Below are 22,608 nucleotides of genomic sequence, written 5' to 3'. Positions count from 1 at the left end.
TGAGGGGAAGCAGGGGCAAGAAGGTAAACAGATTTGACTGTTCCTTGAGCTGGAAGTAATGAACCATTAATCTTAAAACAATACAATATATATTCTGGATGTATTTATTTGGCCCTAGCATATTTCAGACATAAATTTTACTTTTTAATGCTTTTATTTTCTGTTTTCTGTTAAGTTTTTGTTTAAAATCTGTACACAGGAAATAAAAAGATACAAGCTGTATCTTGTATTGTCCTAGTGGATTATAGTCACCTCTCAAATTGCTTTTACTTGCTTACTATGCCGCAGAATACCTGACTAAGAGAAGCTGGGCCAGTGGTGGGTTTCAATTTTTTTTACTACCGGTTCTGTTGGTGTGGCTTGGCTTCGTGGGCGTGGCTTGGTAGGCATGGCAGGGGAAGGATACTGTAAAATCTCCATTCCCACCCCACTCCAGGGGAAGGTTACTGTAAAATCCCCATTTCCTCCCGATCAGCTGGGACTTGGGAGGCAGAGAATAGATGAGGGTGAGGCCAGTCAGAATTTTTACTACCGGTTCTCCGAACTACTCAAAATTTCCACTACCAGTTCACCAGAACTGGTCAGAACCTGCTGAAACCCACCTCTGAGCTGGGCTGATCACCCACCTTCAAAGTTAAATCCTTATTACAAAAGGTCTCTTAATCACAGCTCATTTTAGCTCTGTATTTTTTGCAGTCTATGGGCTCTCAACATAGGATATTGCTTTAGTTAGAGAAAAAAATAAGGAGAATATTTGTATCTTTTACTTGATCAAGATTAACATCAGACCAAAAATCGAGTAAACAATACCCAAATCAAGGAACTGACAAACAAGTTAACAGTAAGCAGCTGAATCAAAGAAATGCAAAGATCAGCCCCATCAACACTGACAGGGCAAGCCGCTAAAATATAAACTGAGAGCAAACCCCACTTCTTACTAGCACTGATGGTGTTACATAGTTTGGGTAAGGAAATGTTTGCAAGGAAACAACCAAGCTCAGAGACCCCTTAGAGAGAAAAAGGCAGGGCTGGTCAACTAAGATGATGATTATGTAATGAGTAATCGTGCAAGTTATCCTCCCCCACTATTGTCAATTCTAACTTCCCACTTTCAAGTGTCCCAAAGGTAAAGGGTTGGCTGACCAACCCTCTGGCCATTGCAGGGGCTTGCTCATATGGTACGTGGTAGAACACAGTAGTAAAAGTAGCAGCAGTTAGTAATATTGCCTGGTCTTCTGTCTCTGTTAGTGGGTCTTCCAGTGGTCTTGTTGAGTAGAAAAATCTAAAAATATATGCCACTATATGTTTTGTATGTTTTACCATTGTAAGTTATTATATCTTTCTTGACGTTTAGAAGTATCTAAGATACAAGCACAAGAAAACCAATGTCCAATCATTTTATTGATGTATATTCTTTCACTTATATTCCATTTTGAAATCTTTTAATTAAACACGGTGGGTGTTAGATAGGTTTTGAGCACAGGTTATTATGAAGCTGGTGCCCCGTGTTCTTGGAGAAAAGCCAAACTTCCCCCTTTATTTGTTCATAAAAATGGCTTGCAGGACTACAATCTGATACATGCAGAGGAGTTTCAACTCAACAAAATATTTTCCTTAGAGACAAATATTGTAGAAAATGCATTCCAGCTATATATGGCACATACAAAGCTACTTCACTTTTGTTAAACTTGAGTAAATAACAGAACATTAATATTTATTATTCAGTATGCAAAAGACTTCACAGATGGGATCAGGTGCAGAAAATAAAAATTAAATGTCAACCCTACCAGGATAACAAAGAAAACACTTAGGGATTTCTAATGGAAAAAAGAAAACTACATGGAATATGATAGAAAAATAGTTTTCAAACTGTGCTTGGAGAAATCAAAATTATTTTGTAAGTCTATTGATGATTCATCAATTTTTTTCTAAATATTCTAGTAATATTAATCATAAAATCAGTATCATAAATTTGTTAATTATCAATAGAGTTCTTTGGAAGGCTTACATTAAATCATAAATTTTGCACGGACTGTATCATGGTATTATACAGTTAGGTGTTTTCATACTAAATGAATAAAAATGTTTCTATACAAGTGGGAAGTCATTTGTTTATAGCCTAATTTTTTCCCCACTACAAAACATGCATTTCCTTGCTTTGCTCAAATGATTAATTATGTGAGCACCTATCTGCATTCTGACTGGCATGGTCTACATGCAAATTTATCACTGCATTTCTTGTTGGTGGAACTTGGTTTTATTTCAGGCATGAACCTCCTGTTCAGTCAAGACTTTCAAAGAAACAATGTGTGATTCACATTGTTCAGGCAGTTGCAAATTCATTGTCCAAGAGCAGGTAGTCCCATCTGATCTTAAAAAGGTTATGAGATCATCTAACACCACAGGGTCAGATATCATCCATACACTGATAATAATTAGTTATATACTTCGACCTCTGGTCGACCCAATGTTCTTGTTAAGACTCTTTCTCAGGATAATGAGCACTGCTCTACTGTGCTGACTACATTATCAATAGTTTTCTGGGTGCAATTCAAGGGGCTGCTTGCCATATACAAAACCTTTCATGGCACAGGGCTGAATTATTTGCAGAATTTCCTGTCTTCAATTATTTCTGCTTGTCCCACATGTTCAGTCAAACTTGGCATGGTTTTAGACCCTTTGATTAAATAATGCCATTTGATGTGAACCAGGAAATGTGTCTTTTGCTTTATCTGTTCTGTGCAACACCAAGTACCAGAATTTTTCTGACCATTATGGCTTTTGTGCTGCATTAATAACTTGGCTTTCCTCCTGTTCCCAAGTATTGAGGTAGGAAATTAAGTGAGCCTGTTTGAAGTCTTGTTTTGATGTGCATATGTGTGTGTTGCTCTAAACACAATGGGACAAATTGAATGAATGGGGGGGAAAAAAACCAAGTCAAGTATTTGCATCATTCCACCTAAAATTAGATTGGCCCAAACTCTTCTTAGAAGGCCATTCACACTTGGTTTGCCATCAGGCTCTATGGAATCGTGGAGTCCATTTACCGTATTTTTTGGTGTATAAGACGCACTTCCCCCAAAAAAGTGGGTAGAAATGTCTGTGCATCTTATACAGCAAATGTTGCCGAAGCCCCACCCACCCACCGGTCCCCACCCTTTGGCCTCTGCCTCCCAGCAATTTGCCTCCTTGCAACAAACAGCAAACAGCCTGGTCAGCTTCAGCACAGCCTGATTTAGCACGAGCAGCTGATTGGTGGTTGGATCTGCCTACCAGAATACTGTCTATCAGCTGTTCCAGGCTGCAGGGATTGCCACTGTCCATCACCGCTGCTGCCTAGCTCCACTCCTTGCGCCCCATTTTTGACCTCTGTGTGCCCCATTTTTAACCCGTTCCAGGCGGTGGGGCTAGATGGCGGGGCTACCTGTCTAAACTGCATTTTCCAAACAAATGTGATAATGATTACCTGCAACTTTGTTCTAAAAACCTAAAATGGCAAAGTCCACAGCTGACATTTGGTAGGTTGATTTTTTTTGTGATGAATTCAAGCTTCCTGCAGCACAGAAAGGGAAAGATATTTCTTTGGAGCTCTCCCTGGATTTTCTGAGTTAGAAATGATTAAAAACCATCTTCTGCCTGACCTAACTTTGCACTGGTATCTGGCTAGGTTAGGGTTCTGCTGATGGCCTTCTTTATTTCTGATAGGTGTCCTCTTTTTGCAGTATCTTCAAATGAACCAGGATTTCAGCTAATAGAAATTACTGATTCTAATAATCAGTTTCGGGCCATTTGTGGGGCCTTAAGAGTTTACGGGTAACTTTGAATTAAAACAAAACAAAATGCACTATGAGATTCAGTGAGTTTGTTTGTTTGTTTGTTTTACTGAGTTTGAGTAGAGTGATCTATGAATGCTGGGGAATAAATTAAGTCTTATGGGCCACAATTGGCCTGAATGTTGCCCACACCATTCTTATTGCAGAAAACATTAAATGGCATTGATGAGAACAGAAAGAATTATCCAATTCTACATCTCAACAAGAATCAATAAGCTATCAGACTTACCTGCAAATTTAATATGAAACTTATTTTCAGGCTTCAGTATCTGAACATACAATGGACAATTTGGAGCAAAATCTTTAACTGCCCAAGCTCTTAAAATGGTTTGATGGTCCTAGAATAAAATACAAGACAGCACATCAGAATGTTTAAGACAAAAATACAAAATTGACTATATTAATGAATATAAATGCTCATGTATAGCTGACAATGTGCTATTAAAAAAGCAAAAAACAAAACAAAACAAAACCCTTTATTTGACACATGCTTTGCAAGAAACAAGTCTTTTAGCTTCTAGTTTCTATACTTTAAACTATTTTTCAAACATAAGAATATCCCATAGTTTTGTGCCAATTATAGCAGAATTCATAAGTAAATATTGCTTTTAAAAATAACACAAAATGATTCAGACCAGATTTTCCCTTAAATGACTTTAATGTGACTTACAGTCTGAGCTTCTGGAGCTCAGGTAGATCATGAATGTTTCCAAAGCAATTTCAAAACAGGATATCTTACCAATGCAAATATTCTTTTTAAAATCTCTATTTAACTTATATAATGCATTTTTTAACATTATCATCTCTACATGGGCACTTTTAGATAGTACACAATTTGAACTGGGAGCCACTGGCTTGTAGATCCCATTGCATAAGACTACACTATATCACAATGTCTATGGAGATTCTCAGTCATACAGGTCATGGTTGTCCCAAAAGTGTTTTTTTCAAGAAGCAACTGGGCTTTCTGGGTTTTTTTTGAAGACGTTTTGCTTCTCATCCAAGAAGCTTCGTCAGTTCTGATGATAAGCAAAATATCTTCAAAGAAAAAGCAGAAAGTCCAGTTGCCTCTTGAAAAAAGCACCTCTGAGACTATCTCAAAATATTACCTGTTTTATTATGATATCTTTGAAGAGAAATTGGACTGCATTACTAGTTAAACAGTTTTCATAAAAATAAGAATCCCAATAGCAATGACAAAACCATATATGCAGCAGGCATCTGGCCAATAATTTTCTGCAATTTCTATATACTGCCATATAATAAACAGTATTGTTACATCCAATGAAAGTGAGAAATCAAAGGCTTGTTCCCAAACTCTATTATCCTATTCCATTCCATTCCATCCCATCCCATCCCATCCCACTCTACCCTACCCTATCCATTTGAAAACCTCAGAATATTTTTTCATGTGCAAGGAAACATTCCTTTGTGGAAAGTTTGCTAATGATTATAATTCGAGGAAATGCATCTCTAGCATAGATAATTTTTCTGGACAAAAAGGAAGAGAATTTTTTTCTGCTACTCATTCAGAATGCTTAAAGCCTTATATCACTGACCTTAAGAACTTAACAACTAGTTGCTACAAATTTACATAAACAAGGCTCAGAAGAATGAATAGATATAATTAAGCAGTTGACCTGAGGAAAAGATTATTGTTTGGGGGAGAGAGGGAGGGAGAGAGGGAGGGAGGGAGGGAGAGGGAGAGGGAGAGGGAGATTTACATATACATGCATAAGGAAAGCAGATTGTTAAGTATTTGGAATCAAAACAGTTTTAACAGAAAATTTTCACAGATGCAAATATACACAAATGGAAATTGTTGGAAGAATTATCAACAGAATAATAGATCAATTAATTCATTGTATTTTATTTTTTTAAGATCTTCACTTTCATTTCAGTACTTTACAACCAGTTGCTCTTAGCAAACATAAAGAGCTTGACTGAAAAGTTCTATTAGAAAATCACAAAATTTCAGCACATTAAAATGTTCCTTTTCAAAATGCTTCTAAATTCTACAACATTGTTCTTTTGAGCTCTATATCAGTCTTTTTATATTTTTAATTGTCTTCTAAAAATTACAAGACAGAATAATTTACAGAAACTAATGATGCTAGGAAATGAAATGGATTGTCTAGTCATAAAGTTGCTTGGGTAAGAAAAGAGAGAAAGAGAATAGTATAATTCATTTATATTGTGTGATGTCAGCAGATAAGAAAGGCTTCTATGGTCTGATAAAGAAAGAAAAAAAATCATTTGAAAAGTTAAGGACAATTAATATTTTTAAATTAAAGGCATTATTCCAACAGAAGTAAGATGAAGTATTTTGGCTTAGAATTAAAAGCAGCATAGCATGGCTAAATTTCAGGTTTTTGAACTCTTCAGGCATGAATTCAATTGATTGGTAAATTTCTGTTCTCAGCTGAGAATGCTAAAGAATAATAAACAATCAGAGGAGGATGTTTTCAAAACAGTTTTAGCAGGTGGGCTTTATATTGTAATTTCCTTGCTGAGCTTCAATAAATGATGCTTGAAATTGAACACTGACCAGCCTCTGTGACAGCTGACTTTTAACTTCTCCAGACCATTTCTTGTTGTCCTTCTCACCTAATATTGAGAGCAACTGATCTACAATGAGATACTTACTACCAATGTAGTGTTATGTTGGGTCTGAATTACTTCTATACCATTTTTATTGTTCGAAGCTTAAGTCCCTGGATCTTACTAATCTTACTTCCCTACTTTATACCTTTTGCCTGATAGTCTGAAGATTATGATAAATACATCAAGCTAAAGTACAGTTGCTAAAAAATCAAAGTGTGTTCTCTATCTAATCACAGCTTATATGGACAGACTCCTGTGAAAGTAGACATTAACGTCATTTTATTCTAATTGATTTAAGATGGAATTCTTTCCAGACAATTTGTCTGGACAAATTTATGGTTCATCCCTGACAATACAGAGCTGACCTAATTTCTGAATGTTCAGGAAAAAAAGTATTACACTTATAGTCACACAGACTTTTACTGGATTAATATCCAGTATTTCTCCTGAAATCTTGAAAATCTGCAGATAGTTTGCAATAGCCTACATGGACCAACAATTTGATTGGCTAGAAAACAGCTATCCCAATAACTTTAATTTATTTTAAATTTAAAACAGTATTACATGATATAAAACTACACATTAAACTTTGCTTTTATAAAACCATCTTGATTGGGTAATATCTAAGATTCCTATTTAGCTAATTTTCAATTCTCTGTTTTTTTTTATTCATTTGTTAATATCTGTCGTACAAAAGTATATTGTAAATAAAATCCTGGAACTAAAATAGTTTGGGAGAGGAAAATATCTTTAAAAATAAGGACAAATCAATCCTGTATGTTTTATTTATGCTCTTGATGCATTTTGAATAATTCTGTTTTAAAGGGAAGTTTAAAAATGTTACAAAGAAGATGGCCTTATTTCAGTCAAGTTAATCAATGAATTATTACTGATGTTGTTGCTTTTGGGAGGGGAAGGAGGTTGCAGATACTTAGTCCTAAATGAAATGATGATTTCTCTTTTCAGGAAACAAAAATGTGTTGTTGTAAAAATAGAGCAATCCCAAATCTCACCTACCATCCCAAACTATCAGTTATAAAATCTCTCTCGTAGGCATTTATTCATCAGATGATGATTAGATGATCCATGAAAATATATGCAATAATAAAATTAGTGTTTAAGATTTCACAATTCTCTCTCTTTCTCCTCTAAATGATTAATAGTTACCTCTTTGCAAATTATTTGATTTACTTTTTATGATACGATAATAATTCTCACTATACATAATTTGGAAATAAACTGAAAATACAACTATTCTCTTTGAAATCATAGTCATGTGTGCAAAATTTCTACCTAGTTCTCTCTGTGTTTCTGATCAGCAGAATGCATATTATATAAATACAGCTTTGTTATTTTGTATAAATCATTAACATCATCATTATTGCCACCATCACTGGCACTGTTTTCATATAGCCTAAATTCTAATACCCAGCTTCTTGATGTAGGAAAAACACTGAGAATTTAGACATGTTATTGTGGAGAACTAAATGAGAACTAAACATGAATGTTCATGCTCCCCTTAAATAAAACTGTCAGGATAGATTATGATAAAGTAATAAAAGCAAAAAATGATAGATATAAAACTAATAGCAATCAAATGGAAAAACAGCTAAAAGCAGCAGTTAAACAACAGTGCAGTTGATGAAAGATACAGGGCTTTGATAGATTAGAAAGCAAATCACAGTAATTTGATGATAAATCTACTGTGAGCCTTATGCTTTGTCTCAGTTATCAGTGACCATATAGTGTCATTTTACCACTAATATTTTTATTTCTTTCCAAATAGTGGAAATAAATAGGTTTCAATCAGCATGGAGTTTTATGCAACCACATATTTTCCTTTTGGTTTATTTTTTCTGTGTGCAATCAAGTGAGACTCAGAAGAATCAAAAGAAAGCTAGGGGAGAAAGATATAATTTATGACCAGCAATTTAGCTGAAGTTACATTTTCTGGACTGAAGTGCAGAAGTGACATATTTTGCAACATTGTTGTGCACCTCATAAAGTTGCCTCCGGTGATATGGGTGACTATATAAATTTGATTAATATATAAATATACTAAATATAATACCATAAAAAGGGGGAAGCGTTAGTACAAGCAGTGCCGCCACGACAAGGCCCTTCCCCATAGGCACTGGTTATAGGGGGGAAAAAAGATACAAAAATGATATTTGGCTCCAGTGATACAGCAAAATCTGGTCTTATAATCTTTCTTTTGACAAATGTGGTATAAGCCAGTCTTCCTTCCTATGTAAAATTACCCAACTCCTACAGCAATTACCACTGGCACATAAATCATACATATGTTACTGTGGATACAATGGACAAGAACATAGGCCTGGTACTCCTACATGTACTCCTAATGTATGAAATTCAAGTAAAGCAGAATTGTGAAATCCATCCCAGTTCTTTTCTCTATCTGATTCTGATCAGAAAGTCTAGAGGGTTTCCTAAAGACTGCCCCCAAAATAGCACTTAGATAATTAAAAAGGAATGTGGTAGCTACGGTGCCCACAAATTAAACATTGTTTTTAATTTCAGTATAATGGCTTCAAACTTGCAGAAAGAATGGCAAGGTATTTTTAATGTCTTGCTTTTTTTTTCTCTGTATGTATAATGTAGGTAAGGTTGTCAACATTACATATCAGGATAAGCAAAATAAGAACCAGTCATTCATTCTTCCCACATTCTGAACATTAGACACGATTTGGAATATGCAAGGAATTAGAAGAGCAAATATTTCCTACCAAGCAACCATGTTGCCAGAAACCCTGAGATAGATGAATCTGAAAACCTAAGCTAACCAGCAGAATGTGAAATGTGGTAAGCAAGCAGAACATCCAGAATTCCCAGGTTGAAATGAAACATGGCTTTCAAAAACATACTGTAAATATAGCTTGAATAAACTATGTGTTAAAGAAATCTAGGATCCTCTGGAAATTTATTAAGGGCTTCTCACTTAGAATAATGGTAGGACAAGCCTAAGAAACTCCTTAAATATTGCTATTAATATTTATTCATACTACAGAAAACACTAGACCGTGTTGTCATTCAGGTCAGAATATATGTTAAATCTGATCTATATAAGGTGTTCTCTTATATAGTTCTCTCTCTCTCTCTCTCTCTCTCTCTCTGCCTCTACCTAGGATCGAACTCACAGCTTCCTGATTGTATTTAATTATATATATATAATAAACTATATGATTCAATTTTTTTCTGCAATATGTGACTGAACAGATAAAACAATATGTAAAATATTTCCTGAAGATTAAAAAAACTTAGAATAAGGATAAGTAATGACTATTACTTGGATCTTCCTTGAGTGATTTAGCTATTCTACTGCCTTTGATGGAATTGTTTCACAATATGAGAGTATTAAACTCGGAAGTCTAGTTTTAAAAATAGTCTGCTTATAAGAGAGCAATTACTATTCTAATCATTTTATTGTAAAATTGACTGTATGAAGTCACGATACTAAAATAGGTTCATTTATCATATTTTAAGAGGACTTAATATACATATTAATAATATATGTCTTTATATATATATAGAAGACTCAACAGAATATATAAACATATCAGTTCAAAACCCCCCACAAAACTCTACATTGATTATATGCTGTCTAATCAATGTCGATTCATAGCAACCACATACCTCTTTTATTTCTGACCAATTAACTTAACCATAAAAAGATAAAAATACACATATAAAACAAATCTGTAAATGCAGATATAGATATATTTGGAACCTACCGCTGCAGTTCTGTCCACTTCGCAACGGCTGCTTAAAATAAAACAGGCCTCCGCATTATCCATTCTAAAAATCAGAAAGTTTAGGGGGAAAAATTAGGAAACTGCTTTTAACATACCCAGGAAACTTCTAAAGATAGTTTAAATAAGTGCTTGCTTTAAATGTAAACTTTAGGCCAAATTAAAATCTTTTTTTTTCACTTTTTAAAGAGAAAGTAAATCATATTAAACAAAATATATACTTCTTTTAAAAATACATTACATAAATATAAAAATAAGGCATCAAATTTAAACAGAAATTATACAGCTTTATTTTTCTCATTCTAGATCAGAGTAAAATTCCTATATTAGACCATGTGATATGATGTGCATCAACTAAAAAAAAAAAAAGGAAGCAAAATTGGGGCTATTCCCTGCAATGGTATTTTTGTCAACCAGAATATATCAATTTTAAACTCACCTATTCTGCATATCACAATGTGGATTTCATCAGCTAAGTTTGTAATGTACAGGTGAAACTCGAAAAATTAGAATATCGTGCAAAAGTTCATTTATTTCAGTAATGCAACTTAAAAGGTGAAACTAATATATGAAATAGACTCATTACATGCAAAGCGAGATAGTTCAAGACTTGATTTGTCATAATTTTGATGATTATGGCTTACAGCTCATGAAAACCCCAAATTCACAATCTCAGAAAATTAGAATATTACATGAAATCAATAAAACAAGGATTGTACATAGAACAATATCGTACCTCTGAAAAGTATAAGCATGCATATGTACTAAGTACTTGGTTTGGGCCCCTTTTGCATCAATTACTGCTTCAATGCGGTGCAGCATGGATGCTATCAGCCTGTGGCACTGCTGAGGTGTTATGGAAGACCAGGATGGTTCAATAGCGGCCTTCAGCTCTTCTGCATTGTTCGGTCTCATGTCTCTCATCTTTCTCTTGGCAATGCCCCATAGATTCCCTATGGGGTTCAGGTCAGGTGAGTTTGCTGGCCAATCAAGCACAGTAATCCCATGGTCACTGAACCAAGTTTTGGTACTTTTGGCAGTGTGGGCAGGTGCCAAGTCCTGCTGGAAAATGAAGTCAGCATCCCCATAAAGCTCGTCTGCGGAAGGAAGCATGAAGTGCTCCAAAATCTCCTGGTAGACGGCTGCGTTGACCCTGGACTTAATGAAGCACAGTGGACCAACACCAGCAGATGACATGGCTCCCCAAATCAACACAGACTGTGGAAACTTCACACTGGATTTCAAGCATCTTGCAGTTTGTGCCTCTCCATTCTTCCTCCAGACTCTGGGTCCTTGGTTTCCAAATGAGATGCAAAAGTTGCTCTCATCAGAAAAGAGGACTTTAGACCACTGAGCAACAGACCAGTTCTTTTTTTCTTTAGCCCAGGTAAGACGCTTCTGACATTGTTTGTTGTTCAGGAGCGGCTTGACGAAAAATACGACATTTGAAGCCCATGTCCAGGATCCGTCTGTGTGTGGTGGTTCTTGATGCACTGACTCTAGCCTCTGTCCACTCCTTGTGAAAGTCCCCAACACTTTTGAATGGCCTTTTCCTGACAATCCTCTCCAGGCTGCGATCATCCCTGCTGCTTGTGCACCTTTTTCTTCCACACTTTTCCCTTCCACATAACTTTCTATTAATGTGCTTTGATACAGCACTTTGGGAACATCCAACTTCTTTTGCAATTACCTTTTGAGGCTTTCTCTCCTTATGGAAGGTGTCAATGATGGTTTTCTGCACAACTGTCAGGTCAGCAGTCTTTCCCATGATTGTGATTCCTACTGAACCAGACTGAGAGACCATTTAAAGGCTCAGGAACCCTTTGCAGGTATTATGGCTTAATTAGCTGATTAGAGTGGTACACTTTGATCCTAGAATATTGAACCTTTTCACAATATTCTAATTTTCTGAGATTGTGAATTTGGGGTTTTCATGAGCTGTAAGCCATAATCATCAAAATTATGACAAATCAAGGCTTGAACTATCTCGCTTTGCATGTAATGAGTCTATCTCATATATTAGTTTCACCTTTTAAGTTGCATTACTGAAATAAATGAACTTTTGCACGATATTCTAATTTTTCGAGTTTCACCTGTATGTAACAGCATTCCAAATTTTGAGACATGAAAACAAGATTTGCATTCATATGCAATGACACATAAGAAATATGTGTAAAGTCACTTTTTGAAAAAAGTTATAGTATACAATGCTTGTTCCATTGAACAGAAATGATTTGTTAATATTGTTGATTTGGGACAAATCCATAAACCAACCTACCTACCTACCCGCCTACCTTCCTTCCTTCCCTCCCTCCCTCATGGCAACTTACTGTATATATTATACCTTAACAACAGATACATGAACCAGATTTAAATTGATTTACAAATACTTAATTCTACATTACAAAAAACTGTAAAATTATTTATTACCACTTGAACCAGGAGCCTGGTTTAGCTCAACGGACAGAAGCACTGTAATTTAACACCAGCTGTCTGCAATTAAAGTAAGATTGAATCTCGCCAGGCTCAAGGTTGACTCAGCCTTCCATCCTTTCTAAGGTAGGTAAATTGAGGACCCATTTTTTGGGGCAATAAGCTGACTTTGTATAAATATACAAAAGTATGAAGGCTATTGCTTAACGCACTGTAAGCCGCCCTGAGTCTCCGGAGAAGGGCGGCATATAAATCAAATAAAAATAAAATAAATAAATAAAAATAAACTTGGTACATGAGCTGTCTTGGAGCCACTCTGGTCGTTTCAATGAAGAATTATAGAAAGCACATTTACCAGCCTTCTCGCTGTGTTCTGTTCTTTACTCAGAACTATATTTAGGGCCATTACAGAAATCCAGATGCTTTTTATTTATTTAAACTATAATACAAGGGGTAGGAGTTTCAGGACAATTGGCAAGTAATGGACTGAATAATGGAGTAAGGCAAAGGGTTCTGGAAATTACTAGTTTAACCAAAAAATAAAGGAAATAAAGGCATTAAATAAAAAGGGGACTGAACATAGGAAGTCTAACCCATTATCTTAAATGTTGCTATATACTGCACACAAAATGGGTAAGAGGCAAAATTAGATGGATCATGGTATCAAGACAAGTATAACATAATAGGGATTATAGAAACATAGTAGGATGAGTTCCAGCAGTGGAATAAATTTTTAATGGGTATAGCTAGCTTCAAAGTAAAGGGCAACACATGAAAATTTGTCATAGATTTATATATTAACCTCTATGAACAGAAGTCCACTGATCTGATGTGGAAACCACTTAGGTTAAGATAAAAGGATGATGTAACAGAAGAACTCACTTGTTAAGAATTTACTACAGACCACCAAATAAATCAAATTAAAACAGATAAAGGAATCCTCAAAAAAACCCCAAAACAAGTGTGATGGGGATACTTCAACTACCCTGTCATTTATTGGGAGACTAATTTTGCCATAAACAAGTCAGAATATTTTATTGTATTGGTAATAATTTTCTCCTTCAAACAGACTCTGTTAAGTAAACAGAGCATCTGCTATCTTGGATTTGGTCCTTACTAATAAGAAGAGCTGACTGAAGATATTAAATCTGAAAGAACTTTTGGTGCAAGTAACCATGTTGTTAAAAATTTTTTAACAAAAGACCTAGTAAAAAATAAACCATGGCTAACAGAAAGAACAATTTGAATAAAATAAAATAGAGAAAACGTCACAGGGAGAAACACTTAAAGCCAAACATGCTGCTGTAACCAGCTGGGATTTCTTAAAATGAAGTTAAGAATAGTGCAATTTCAAACAATATCAATGAGGAAGAAAATTTAGGAGATGTTGTCAACCCCTCAAGGTAAGCCAGGTGAAGACTACATTTTATTGATATTTATCAATTTGAACAGAATCTTGAAAGGCTGAGTTTTTCCCACCTACCATTTTATACTCTTAATGAATTAGGAACAAGTCAGTATTAGCTTCTTTCTCACAGCTTCCATTTCCTGGTCTTAAGGTATGTTTTCACAATAGTCATCTCTGCCTCATTTCTTTAATATTCTAGGATATTTTTCTAGGGAATTTAAAGACATCCTTACTGAATTGTACCTTCCTTTATTATATTTAATCCCAGTGTATGCTATTCAAGATTTTATATCCTTTGAATGTAAAACAGAAGTGGAAATTGTGGTTATCTGTTTTCTTGTGATCATCTGTTAAGATTTGTCTATTTCGAGTCAGAAGTGAGCCAACCCAGCTAAAGACCTCTTTCAATAATCTTTGAGTAATTCTGGAGAACTGAACAGAAGCAAAGGGACATATTTTTTAAAGTGTACTCAAGATAAAATCCCAGGAATTATAGACCAATGAGGCTCACATCAATACCTGGAAAGATGTTAGAGCAGATAATAAAGCAGGCCACTTATAACCATCTTGAAGACAATGTAGTGATTGCTAAAAGTCAACATGGTTTCATCAAAAATATACAGCATGAGACAGACCTTATTTCTTTCTTTGACAAGATTATTTCTTTAGTGGACAAAAGAAATGCTGTGAATATAAACTCTCAATTTCAGTAAAGCTTCTGATAATCTTTCATATGTCAGTCTCATTTCTAAAAGCTTTTAAAAGTGGTTTCTATGGCACTACAGTAAGTTAGTAACTTACTAACTTGGATGTACAAAAAGGTACAGCCAAGCTTCATAAGATTTATATGCCAACCATCTCACACACAGTAGACAACACAGTATCAACAGTAGAGACCTTCAAATTTCTAGGTTCTACCATATCTCACGACCTAAAATGGACACCCAACATCAAAAACGTCATCAAAAAAGCACAACAAAGAATGTCCTTTCTGCGCCAACTCAGAAAGCTCAAACTGCCCAAAGAGCTGCTGATACAGTTCTACAGAGGAATTATTGAGTCTGTCATCTGAACCTCTATAACTGTCTGGTTTGGTTCCTCAACCCAAAAAGACAGACACAAACTTTAATGGATAATTAAAACTGCAGAAAAAACAATTGCTACCAACCTGCCTTTCATTAAGGACCTGTATACTGCATGAGTCAAAAAGAGGGCTGTGAAAATATTTACAGACCCCTCGCATCCTGGACATAAACTGTTTCAACTCCTACCCGAAAAACAACGCTATAGAGCACTGCACACCAAAACAACTAGACACAAGAACAGTTTTTTCCTGAATGCCATCTCTTTGCTAAACAAATAATTCCCTCAACACTGTAAAACTAGTTACTAAGTCTGCATTACTATTAATCTTCTCATCATTCCTATCACCCATCTCCTTCCGCTTATGATTGTATGACTGTAACCTTGTTGTTGGTATCCTTAAGATTTACATTGTCTGTTTCTCTATTACTATCATTAAGCGTTGTACCTTATGATTCTTGACGAATGTATCTTTTCTTTTATGTACTCCGAGAGTGTATGCACCAAGACAAATTCCTTGTGTGTCCAATCACACTTGGCCAATAAAGAATTCTATTATATTAACCCTGGCTAGCTAACAACCAAAAAAATCATTACAAATATATTTTTAAAAAGTTCATCCATTTTTTAAAAAAACAACTATCACACTCTTGCCAAGGAGCCATAATAATCCAATCTCAAAATACACGTATGCTGGGTTCAACCCCAATGCCAGCCCAGCAACTAGAGCAGTGGTCCCCAACCTTTTTATCGCCGCGGCCTGCTGAGCGCGCGCAGGGGTGGGGGCACGGCCCAGGAGCTTTTGCGCACGGCCCATTGCGCACGGCCCAGGAGCTTTTGCGCACGGCCCAGGAGCCTTTGCGCTGCAGCGTTCATGTCCCCCGGCCGCTGCGCGGCCCGGTGCCAGGTACTCCACGGCCCGGCACCGGTCCGCGGACCGGGGGTTGGGGACCACTGAACTAGAGGATGAGCCAAGTCTTCATAGCTTTCCAAAAGGCTAAGAAGATGCCTCTAATCTCAAGGCAGGCCATTGGGCAGGCACTGCTATTGAAAAGACATGTATCCTAGGTCCCCCAGATAAGACTGTTTAATAGAGGGGATGTGGAACATATCACAGGCAGATACCCTCAGGGACAGGTAATTTTGCAAATCTTCAAGACTGCGGGGTTATCCTACCTTGTTTCATCCACCAGTTATCCCCTCATTAAAATATAAAGCAAAAAATCATCATAACCTGTGGCGGCAAAGTTAACAGCATTTCCTCCAGCTCAATTATGTTGAATCTGAAGCAGCTCTCTGCCTTTTTATTGCTCTTTTCTATGGAATTATCAAACACGAAATTACCTCCTTTACTTGACAAAAAGGAAATATATGATTTAAAATTATCATGGTGTTATTTTAACAAAAGATGAACTTGAGTCCCTTATATACCTTGTTTTTCAAAGGGGTTAAAAAAGAAGAGTATACAAACCGAGATGCTGAAGAACAAAAAACCTCAGTGTTTATTTTTTAAGTTAGTATAGCCAAAACATATTAAACACTTCATTTACTAGAAAGATTATTAGAGAATGTGATTATAAGATGCTCATTATAAAAAGAGAGAAGCTCACTGCTGCTTAGCAACTACTACTACATTTCTTACAATATGGTCTATTAAATTCCTACATTTATGCTGTGTTTCTTAAAAATGGTCTTTTAAACTGCTTCCTATAGTGTTTAAAAATGATAAAAGTACATTCAATTACATAATTTGTAAGGAGAAATATACATTTTAATGGTTGCTTTGCTTTGAATTTACTAAGGCTAAATAATACTGCAGGTATGTTTAAATGACAGTTTTATAAAAATTCACATTTACTATCTAACTTAGAGAAAATCACAAGATTCTTTTTAGCAAAATAGGGTATCAATCCATGCATGTTTATTAGTGATTGAAAATAAATTATTATCGCAATCACTAATAAACAGGCATGGACAGATACCCTAATTTACATTTAAAATTGGAAATGTTTTGAATTTTTTTATTTCTTATTTAATGATTTATTCATTAAATGGCATATAATACAGGTAGTCCTTGACTTGTAACCACAATTCAGCCCACAATTTCCATTGCTAAGCAAAGCAGTTAAATGTGTTTTGCTACATTTTATGATTTTTTTTATCACAGTTAAGTGAATTACTGAAGTTGTTAAGTAAATCATGTGGTTATTAATGAATCTGGCTTCCGCCATTGCTTGTTGGAAGTCAGCTGGGAAAATCACACATGGTGATGACAGGATCCCAAAACAGTGCAATTATCAAAAATACATGCTAGTTGTCATGAGCTCAAATTTAGATCATGTGATCATGGGGATGTTGCAACAGTAGTAAGTGTGAAAAACAGCCGTAAATCACATTTTTCAGTGTCATTGTAACTTCAAATGGTCACTAAATAAATGGTTGTAAATTTAGGACTACCTGTATTATTTCTTTTGAAAATTTGTATTCCTGTATTTATTATTATTATTATTATTATTATTATTATTATTATTATTATTATTATTATTAATCCAATTTATATGCCTCCCTTCTCCGTAGACTCAGGGCGGCTTACAGTGCATTATAGCAATAGCCTGCATACTTTTATGTATATACCTGCTTATTAGGACTTTTGGTCCCCCCAAGTGGTGTTGTTCTATACAAAGCTGGCTTATTGGCCCCATAATCTGCGTCCTCAATTTACCTACCTCGAAAGGATGGAAGGCTGAGTCAACCTTGAGCCTGGTGAGATTTGAACTCGCACTAATTGCAGGCAGCTGGCAGCTAAGTGCTAGCACTTAACAGCACTTAGTCCGCTGCACCACCGAGGCTCTTTTCCATTTTTAAAAACAATCAAGAATCATTGGAAGTTGGTTTCATAAATAAATAAATATTCATTCTTAATAGGAAAACAAACATCTATTTTATAAGAACTAATTATGCAAAATGATTATGTATTACTCCCATATACTCAAGCAGCTGCAATCCCATAACTATATATCTAGGAGTAAGTTTCACTGAAGATTACTTCAGAGTAAAATATAGAAGATTGCACCACAGGAAATTTTGCAGCTCCTAAACTTGGAAATCCTGGAAGTCATAAGAATTAAGTGATACAAATTATAAAATAATACTTAACATGGTAAAAATAGAAGTTATTGCAATGCTGGTTTTGTTTCAAATGGGTTCCTATCTTCATTATTCAATAATTTATTTTTAAAATCATTAATAAATATTAAAGCAGTGGCCAGGCTGTTGTTAAAATCAAATAGTATAGGTCAGGGGTGTCAAACTCACGTTGTCACATCGTGATCATGTGACATATCGGGACTTTTTTCACCTTCGCTAAACCAGCGGTGGGGGTGGCCAGCATGTGACCCATCTGGCCTGCGGGCCATGAGTTCGACACCCTTGGTGTAGTTAAAGCTAAAAATGATTGAAGATTAAAAGGAAATGAAATTATGGAAATGCTTAATCCATCTGCATGGATTAAGTCTTTCACATAGATTTTAAGAATTCTTTAAAATCAAAATATAACTTCACGGTTAATAGAGATGAACGCCAAAAAGAGCCCTTTTGGTCTACCAGGTTAAAAAGCAGGAGCCTGTGAGTTCTAGCCCTTTTTTAGGCATGAAAGCTGGCTGGGTGATTTTGCGCCAGTCATATTCTCTATCAGCATAAATCACCTCACAGGGTTGCTGTTGTGGGGAAAATATTATGAGATGGGTGGCATCTAAATGTAATAAATAAATAAAATAAAATAGGAGCAGGAAAAATATTAAATACGTTTGTGCCTCCATTTTTTTAATGAAAATAATTGAGGGATATAAACAAAACAGATAAATGAAGTAAAATGAGAAATCTATGAACCAAATCCGCCCATACTACATATCATGGTCCCACAGGGACTCAAATATTTTAAATTATTTTTTGTTTTTTTTTAATGGAAAATGTAAATAAAGATTATTTTTTTTTTAAAAAAAAAATTAAATTTGGCACTGTCCGAGAATGGACAGGAAGGCAGAGTCCATATCGAAAAAAGATACTGAATGACTAGCTTATATTGAGACTCTCCTTTGTTATGACAAAAAATCTTGGTGCACAAAATGGGATTAAGGAAAACAACATAGTGAAACTTTAATGAATGCTTGCCCCAAGGAGTTTCAAAGAAAGTGTAAACTTTTAATAAAAATATAGCTTGAAGCATTGGAGACAGATTTATATGAACGCCGATCAATTCTGTTCAGAAGTAAATTTCCAAAATAGTTGGAAGGAAGAACACAGCTGATAAGAAGCACACAAAGAAATGTTTTTAATTAAATATCTGTTTAGCATTATTTGTTTATTTATCTGTTAAATTTAAGGACTGCCCATCTCCCTCTGTGACCCTGGGCAGTTTACATCTAAAAGCATGTAACAAATGTTCTCTGGGATATTTGAAAAAAAGAGTCTTTTAGTGAATTAGTTTTATGGTAAAATCATAAGTAATCAATATATTCTTTTAAGATCCTTATCCATTGTTTGGTACCTACTTAGCTCTCAGGAGATCTTGATCCTTCAGTGCTGAACCTTGCAAGTAGATGACTCTTTGGGACCACATGGGAATTTGAAGCACTCTTCGAACCTGAACATCCATCTCAGTGGGACACAATATAACCACATAGTAGTCCTATAAAAATGCATGTTGTAAGAATCAAAAAGAACTAGAAGAAATATTACATGGTTATATTTCATGGATATTTTCCATTTAAAATTTGGAAAAACTTAAGAGTTGAGAGAAGGATAGTTGAAGGATAATTTATTTTTTAACATTTCTAAAGAAGAAAAATGTTCCTGCTATTTATTTCAATAATGATTATATTGATGCCAAAGTTGCTCTGCCAGATATCAAACTGTAATGCTTAGCCTCATGGAGAGATGAGTTTAAATCACTTCCTCTGGCAAAAAATGTTAAGCATTACGCACGCTGAAAAGGAATCTATGTTCAAAAGCAGAAAATGTCAGCTTTGGTAGCTACTACACAGATCTCATTAATCATTAGAAAAGCTCAGAATTGGCTCTAAAGAAACAACATAAGTCTAGTAAAAAGAAGTGCTGGATGTTTTATAGCCCTTTTCTAAATTTTAGAATAACTTACATTTAACAGATATAAGTCTTTGACCCATGATACTGCTAAGATTTCATATGTGTATTAAAAATGTTTAAAAATGAGAATATTTCTGGCTGAATTGAGATAAATGCTGATCAGCTTGACTTACCTGGAGTCTAGGATGAGCATAGAATTCATTTAGAAAATCCATAAGCAGGTCAATCTTAAGAGAACTGACACACAAAACAACATGTTTCTCTGTCTGAGCTCTATGTCGGCTATAATTTCCACCTGATTTTTGTCTTTCCATCCACAAATAAGCCAGTTGCTCAAACTGCAATAAAATAAATTTCAAGATGAAATATGGCCTCAAGAAGTCAACAAGGAGATGCTAAAAAACCATATAGTCCAACTGTCTAGAGCATGGTGGGGAACAGTGGCCCCTTTATGACTTGTGGACTTCAACTCCTGGAATTCCTGAGCCAGCATTTAGGTTTTTTAGAAGCCTAGCCAGAGGTGAGTTCCATTTACCTTTACTACTGGTTCGCAGAGGAAGCGCGCACTTGCGCTTCTGCACAGATCATCCATGATGACGTTGTGGCGGGTGGGCAGAGCCTCCCGCCGGTTTTACTACCGGTTCTATAGAACTGGACCAAACCGGAAGCAACCCACCACTGAGCCTAGCCCTAAAAGCTCAGGAATTCTAGGAGTTGAAGTCCACAAGTCATAAAGGGGCCATTGTTCCCCATCTCTGGTCTAGATATTTGTTTGTTGTGATTTTATTTAATATGGCTCACAGTAATATCTCACATGCAGAATAAATAATAAGTGAACAAAGAATAACCTAGCAGTACACATTTCAGTCAAACACACTTGAATATTAATGTGTATTACCATATCACACATACTGTATTTTCTAGTTAGCTGAGTGTGGGCAGCAGTATGTTTGCTTTCTTGGTTCTTCTGTAAAGATTTTAGCTGTAATTTATTAATTTATATGTGCACTCACTTTGACTTAACTCCCTTGTTGATGAGAGAGTCAAGATTTAGTGTCAGAGAAGACAACCCCTAAAAAAGGAATCGTGGCTTGTATTTCCATAATAATTCTTTGATTATTAATAAATCAAAGTAAAAAAATCAAGGTTTTTTGTTAAAAAAGAACATCACAGCCATAAATGATTATTAGATGGTGAGCCATTAGAAAGGAAGGCAGATGCAAGATATTCAGGAAGCTGCATGAAACAGACTCAAAAGAATTAAATTACTGAACACCACAAAAATAGATGGTGTTCTGGAAATAGAAATAAAAAAGGATTTGGTGTAATGATAAAATGTCTAAAATTAAAATTACTTCTAATAAAATTAGAAGTAAATATATATGTACCGATAGAGGAAAATATTTGTAGCTCAGGGTTGAAACAAGGGGTCCTTGGTACAATCGGAACTCGTGGTTTTCTTGCAAACATTTCATTTACCCAAACTAGATAACATTATCATGTGTATATAATTTTGCATGGAGATAATGTGATATTGTTGATTAGAACCTGAATGATTTCTGATAAAGTTTGCAAGGAAGAATATGGATTTGAAAATTAATATATCACTGACCAAGGAAGCTGTTTTTGACAAGAGAAATAGAACAATTCATTTTGTTCATTTCTAAATAGTAAAACAGCAACGCATATGTAGATGAACCAGTGTAGCTTAGTAGAATGTTTACTAAAGATAACATAGATGGAGAATTTAAAAGGCACAAACAAACAGTGAAACAGTGGAAAATATTGTAGGCTTGTGTAAGGAATTAATATTTATTGAAGGAGCTAAAGTAGGGAAGAACATGCTTTTTCCTAATTTGTTATCTGAGTATTAAATATAAGTTTACAATTTATTCCTAAAGCAAAATTGTTAATCCTCTTACTCCCACACACTTTCATATATATTATGTTATGTTATGTTATGTTATGTTATGTTACGTTACGTTACGTTACGTTACGTTACGTTACGTTACCTTACCTTACCTTACCTTACCTTACATTACATTATATTATAGTTGGAAGGGACCTTGGAGGTCTTCTAGTCCATCCCCGCTTAGATAGGAAGCCCTATACCATTTCAGACAAATGGCTATCTCTTCTTAAAAAATTCTAGTGTTGGAACATTCACAACTTCTGGAGGCAAGTTGTTCTACTGATTTGTTCTAACTGTCAGGAGATTTCTCCTTAGTTCTAGGTTGCTTCTCTCCTTGATTAGTTTCCATCCATTGCTTCTTGTCCTGCCCTCAGGTGCTTTGGAGAATAGCTTGACTCCCTCTTTTTTGTGGCAGCCCCTGAGATATTGGAACACTGCTATCATGTCATCCCTAGTCCTTCT

At 35.3% G+C, this 22,608-nt stretch overlaps 1 protein-coding gene across 3 annotated transcripts in view; it reads right to left on the bottom strand.

The window, feature by feature from the left end:
* The window catches only part of KCNT2 (potassium sodium-activated channel subfamily T member 2), a 216,535-nt gene that overhangs the window by 69,275 nt on the left and 124,652 nt on the right, over window positions 1-22,608 (bottom strand). For all 3 annotated transcript variants that reach the window (XM_087890080.1, XM_087890081.1, XM_087890082.1), the window contains exons 11-14: window positions 20,408-20,572; window positions 19,682-19,818; window positions 10,190-10,253; window positions 4,063-4,171 (exon numbers count right to left, since the gene is read on the bottom strand). In XM_087890080.1, coding sequence (XP_087746206.1) covers window positions 4,063-4,171; window positions 10,190-10,253; window positions 19,682-19,818; window positions 20,408-20,572 — 475 coding nt within the window. The remainder of the gene's footprint in view (window positions 1-4,062; window positions 4,172-10,189; window positions 10,254-19,681; window positions 19,819-20,407; window positions 20,573-22,608) is intronic.

This window comes from Pantherophis guttatus, chromosome 3 (assembly GCF_059756535.1).
Source record: "Pantherophis guttatus breed Tessera chromosome 3, ASM5975653v1, whole genome shotgun sequence".
Lineage (NCBI taxonomy): Eukaryota > Metazoa > Chordata > Lepidosauria > Squamata > Colubridae > Pantherophis > Pantherophis guttatus.
This window is presented reverse-complemented; position numbering and strand designations above follow the sequence as displayed.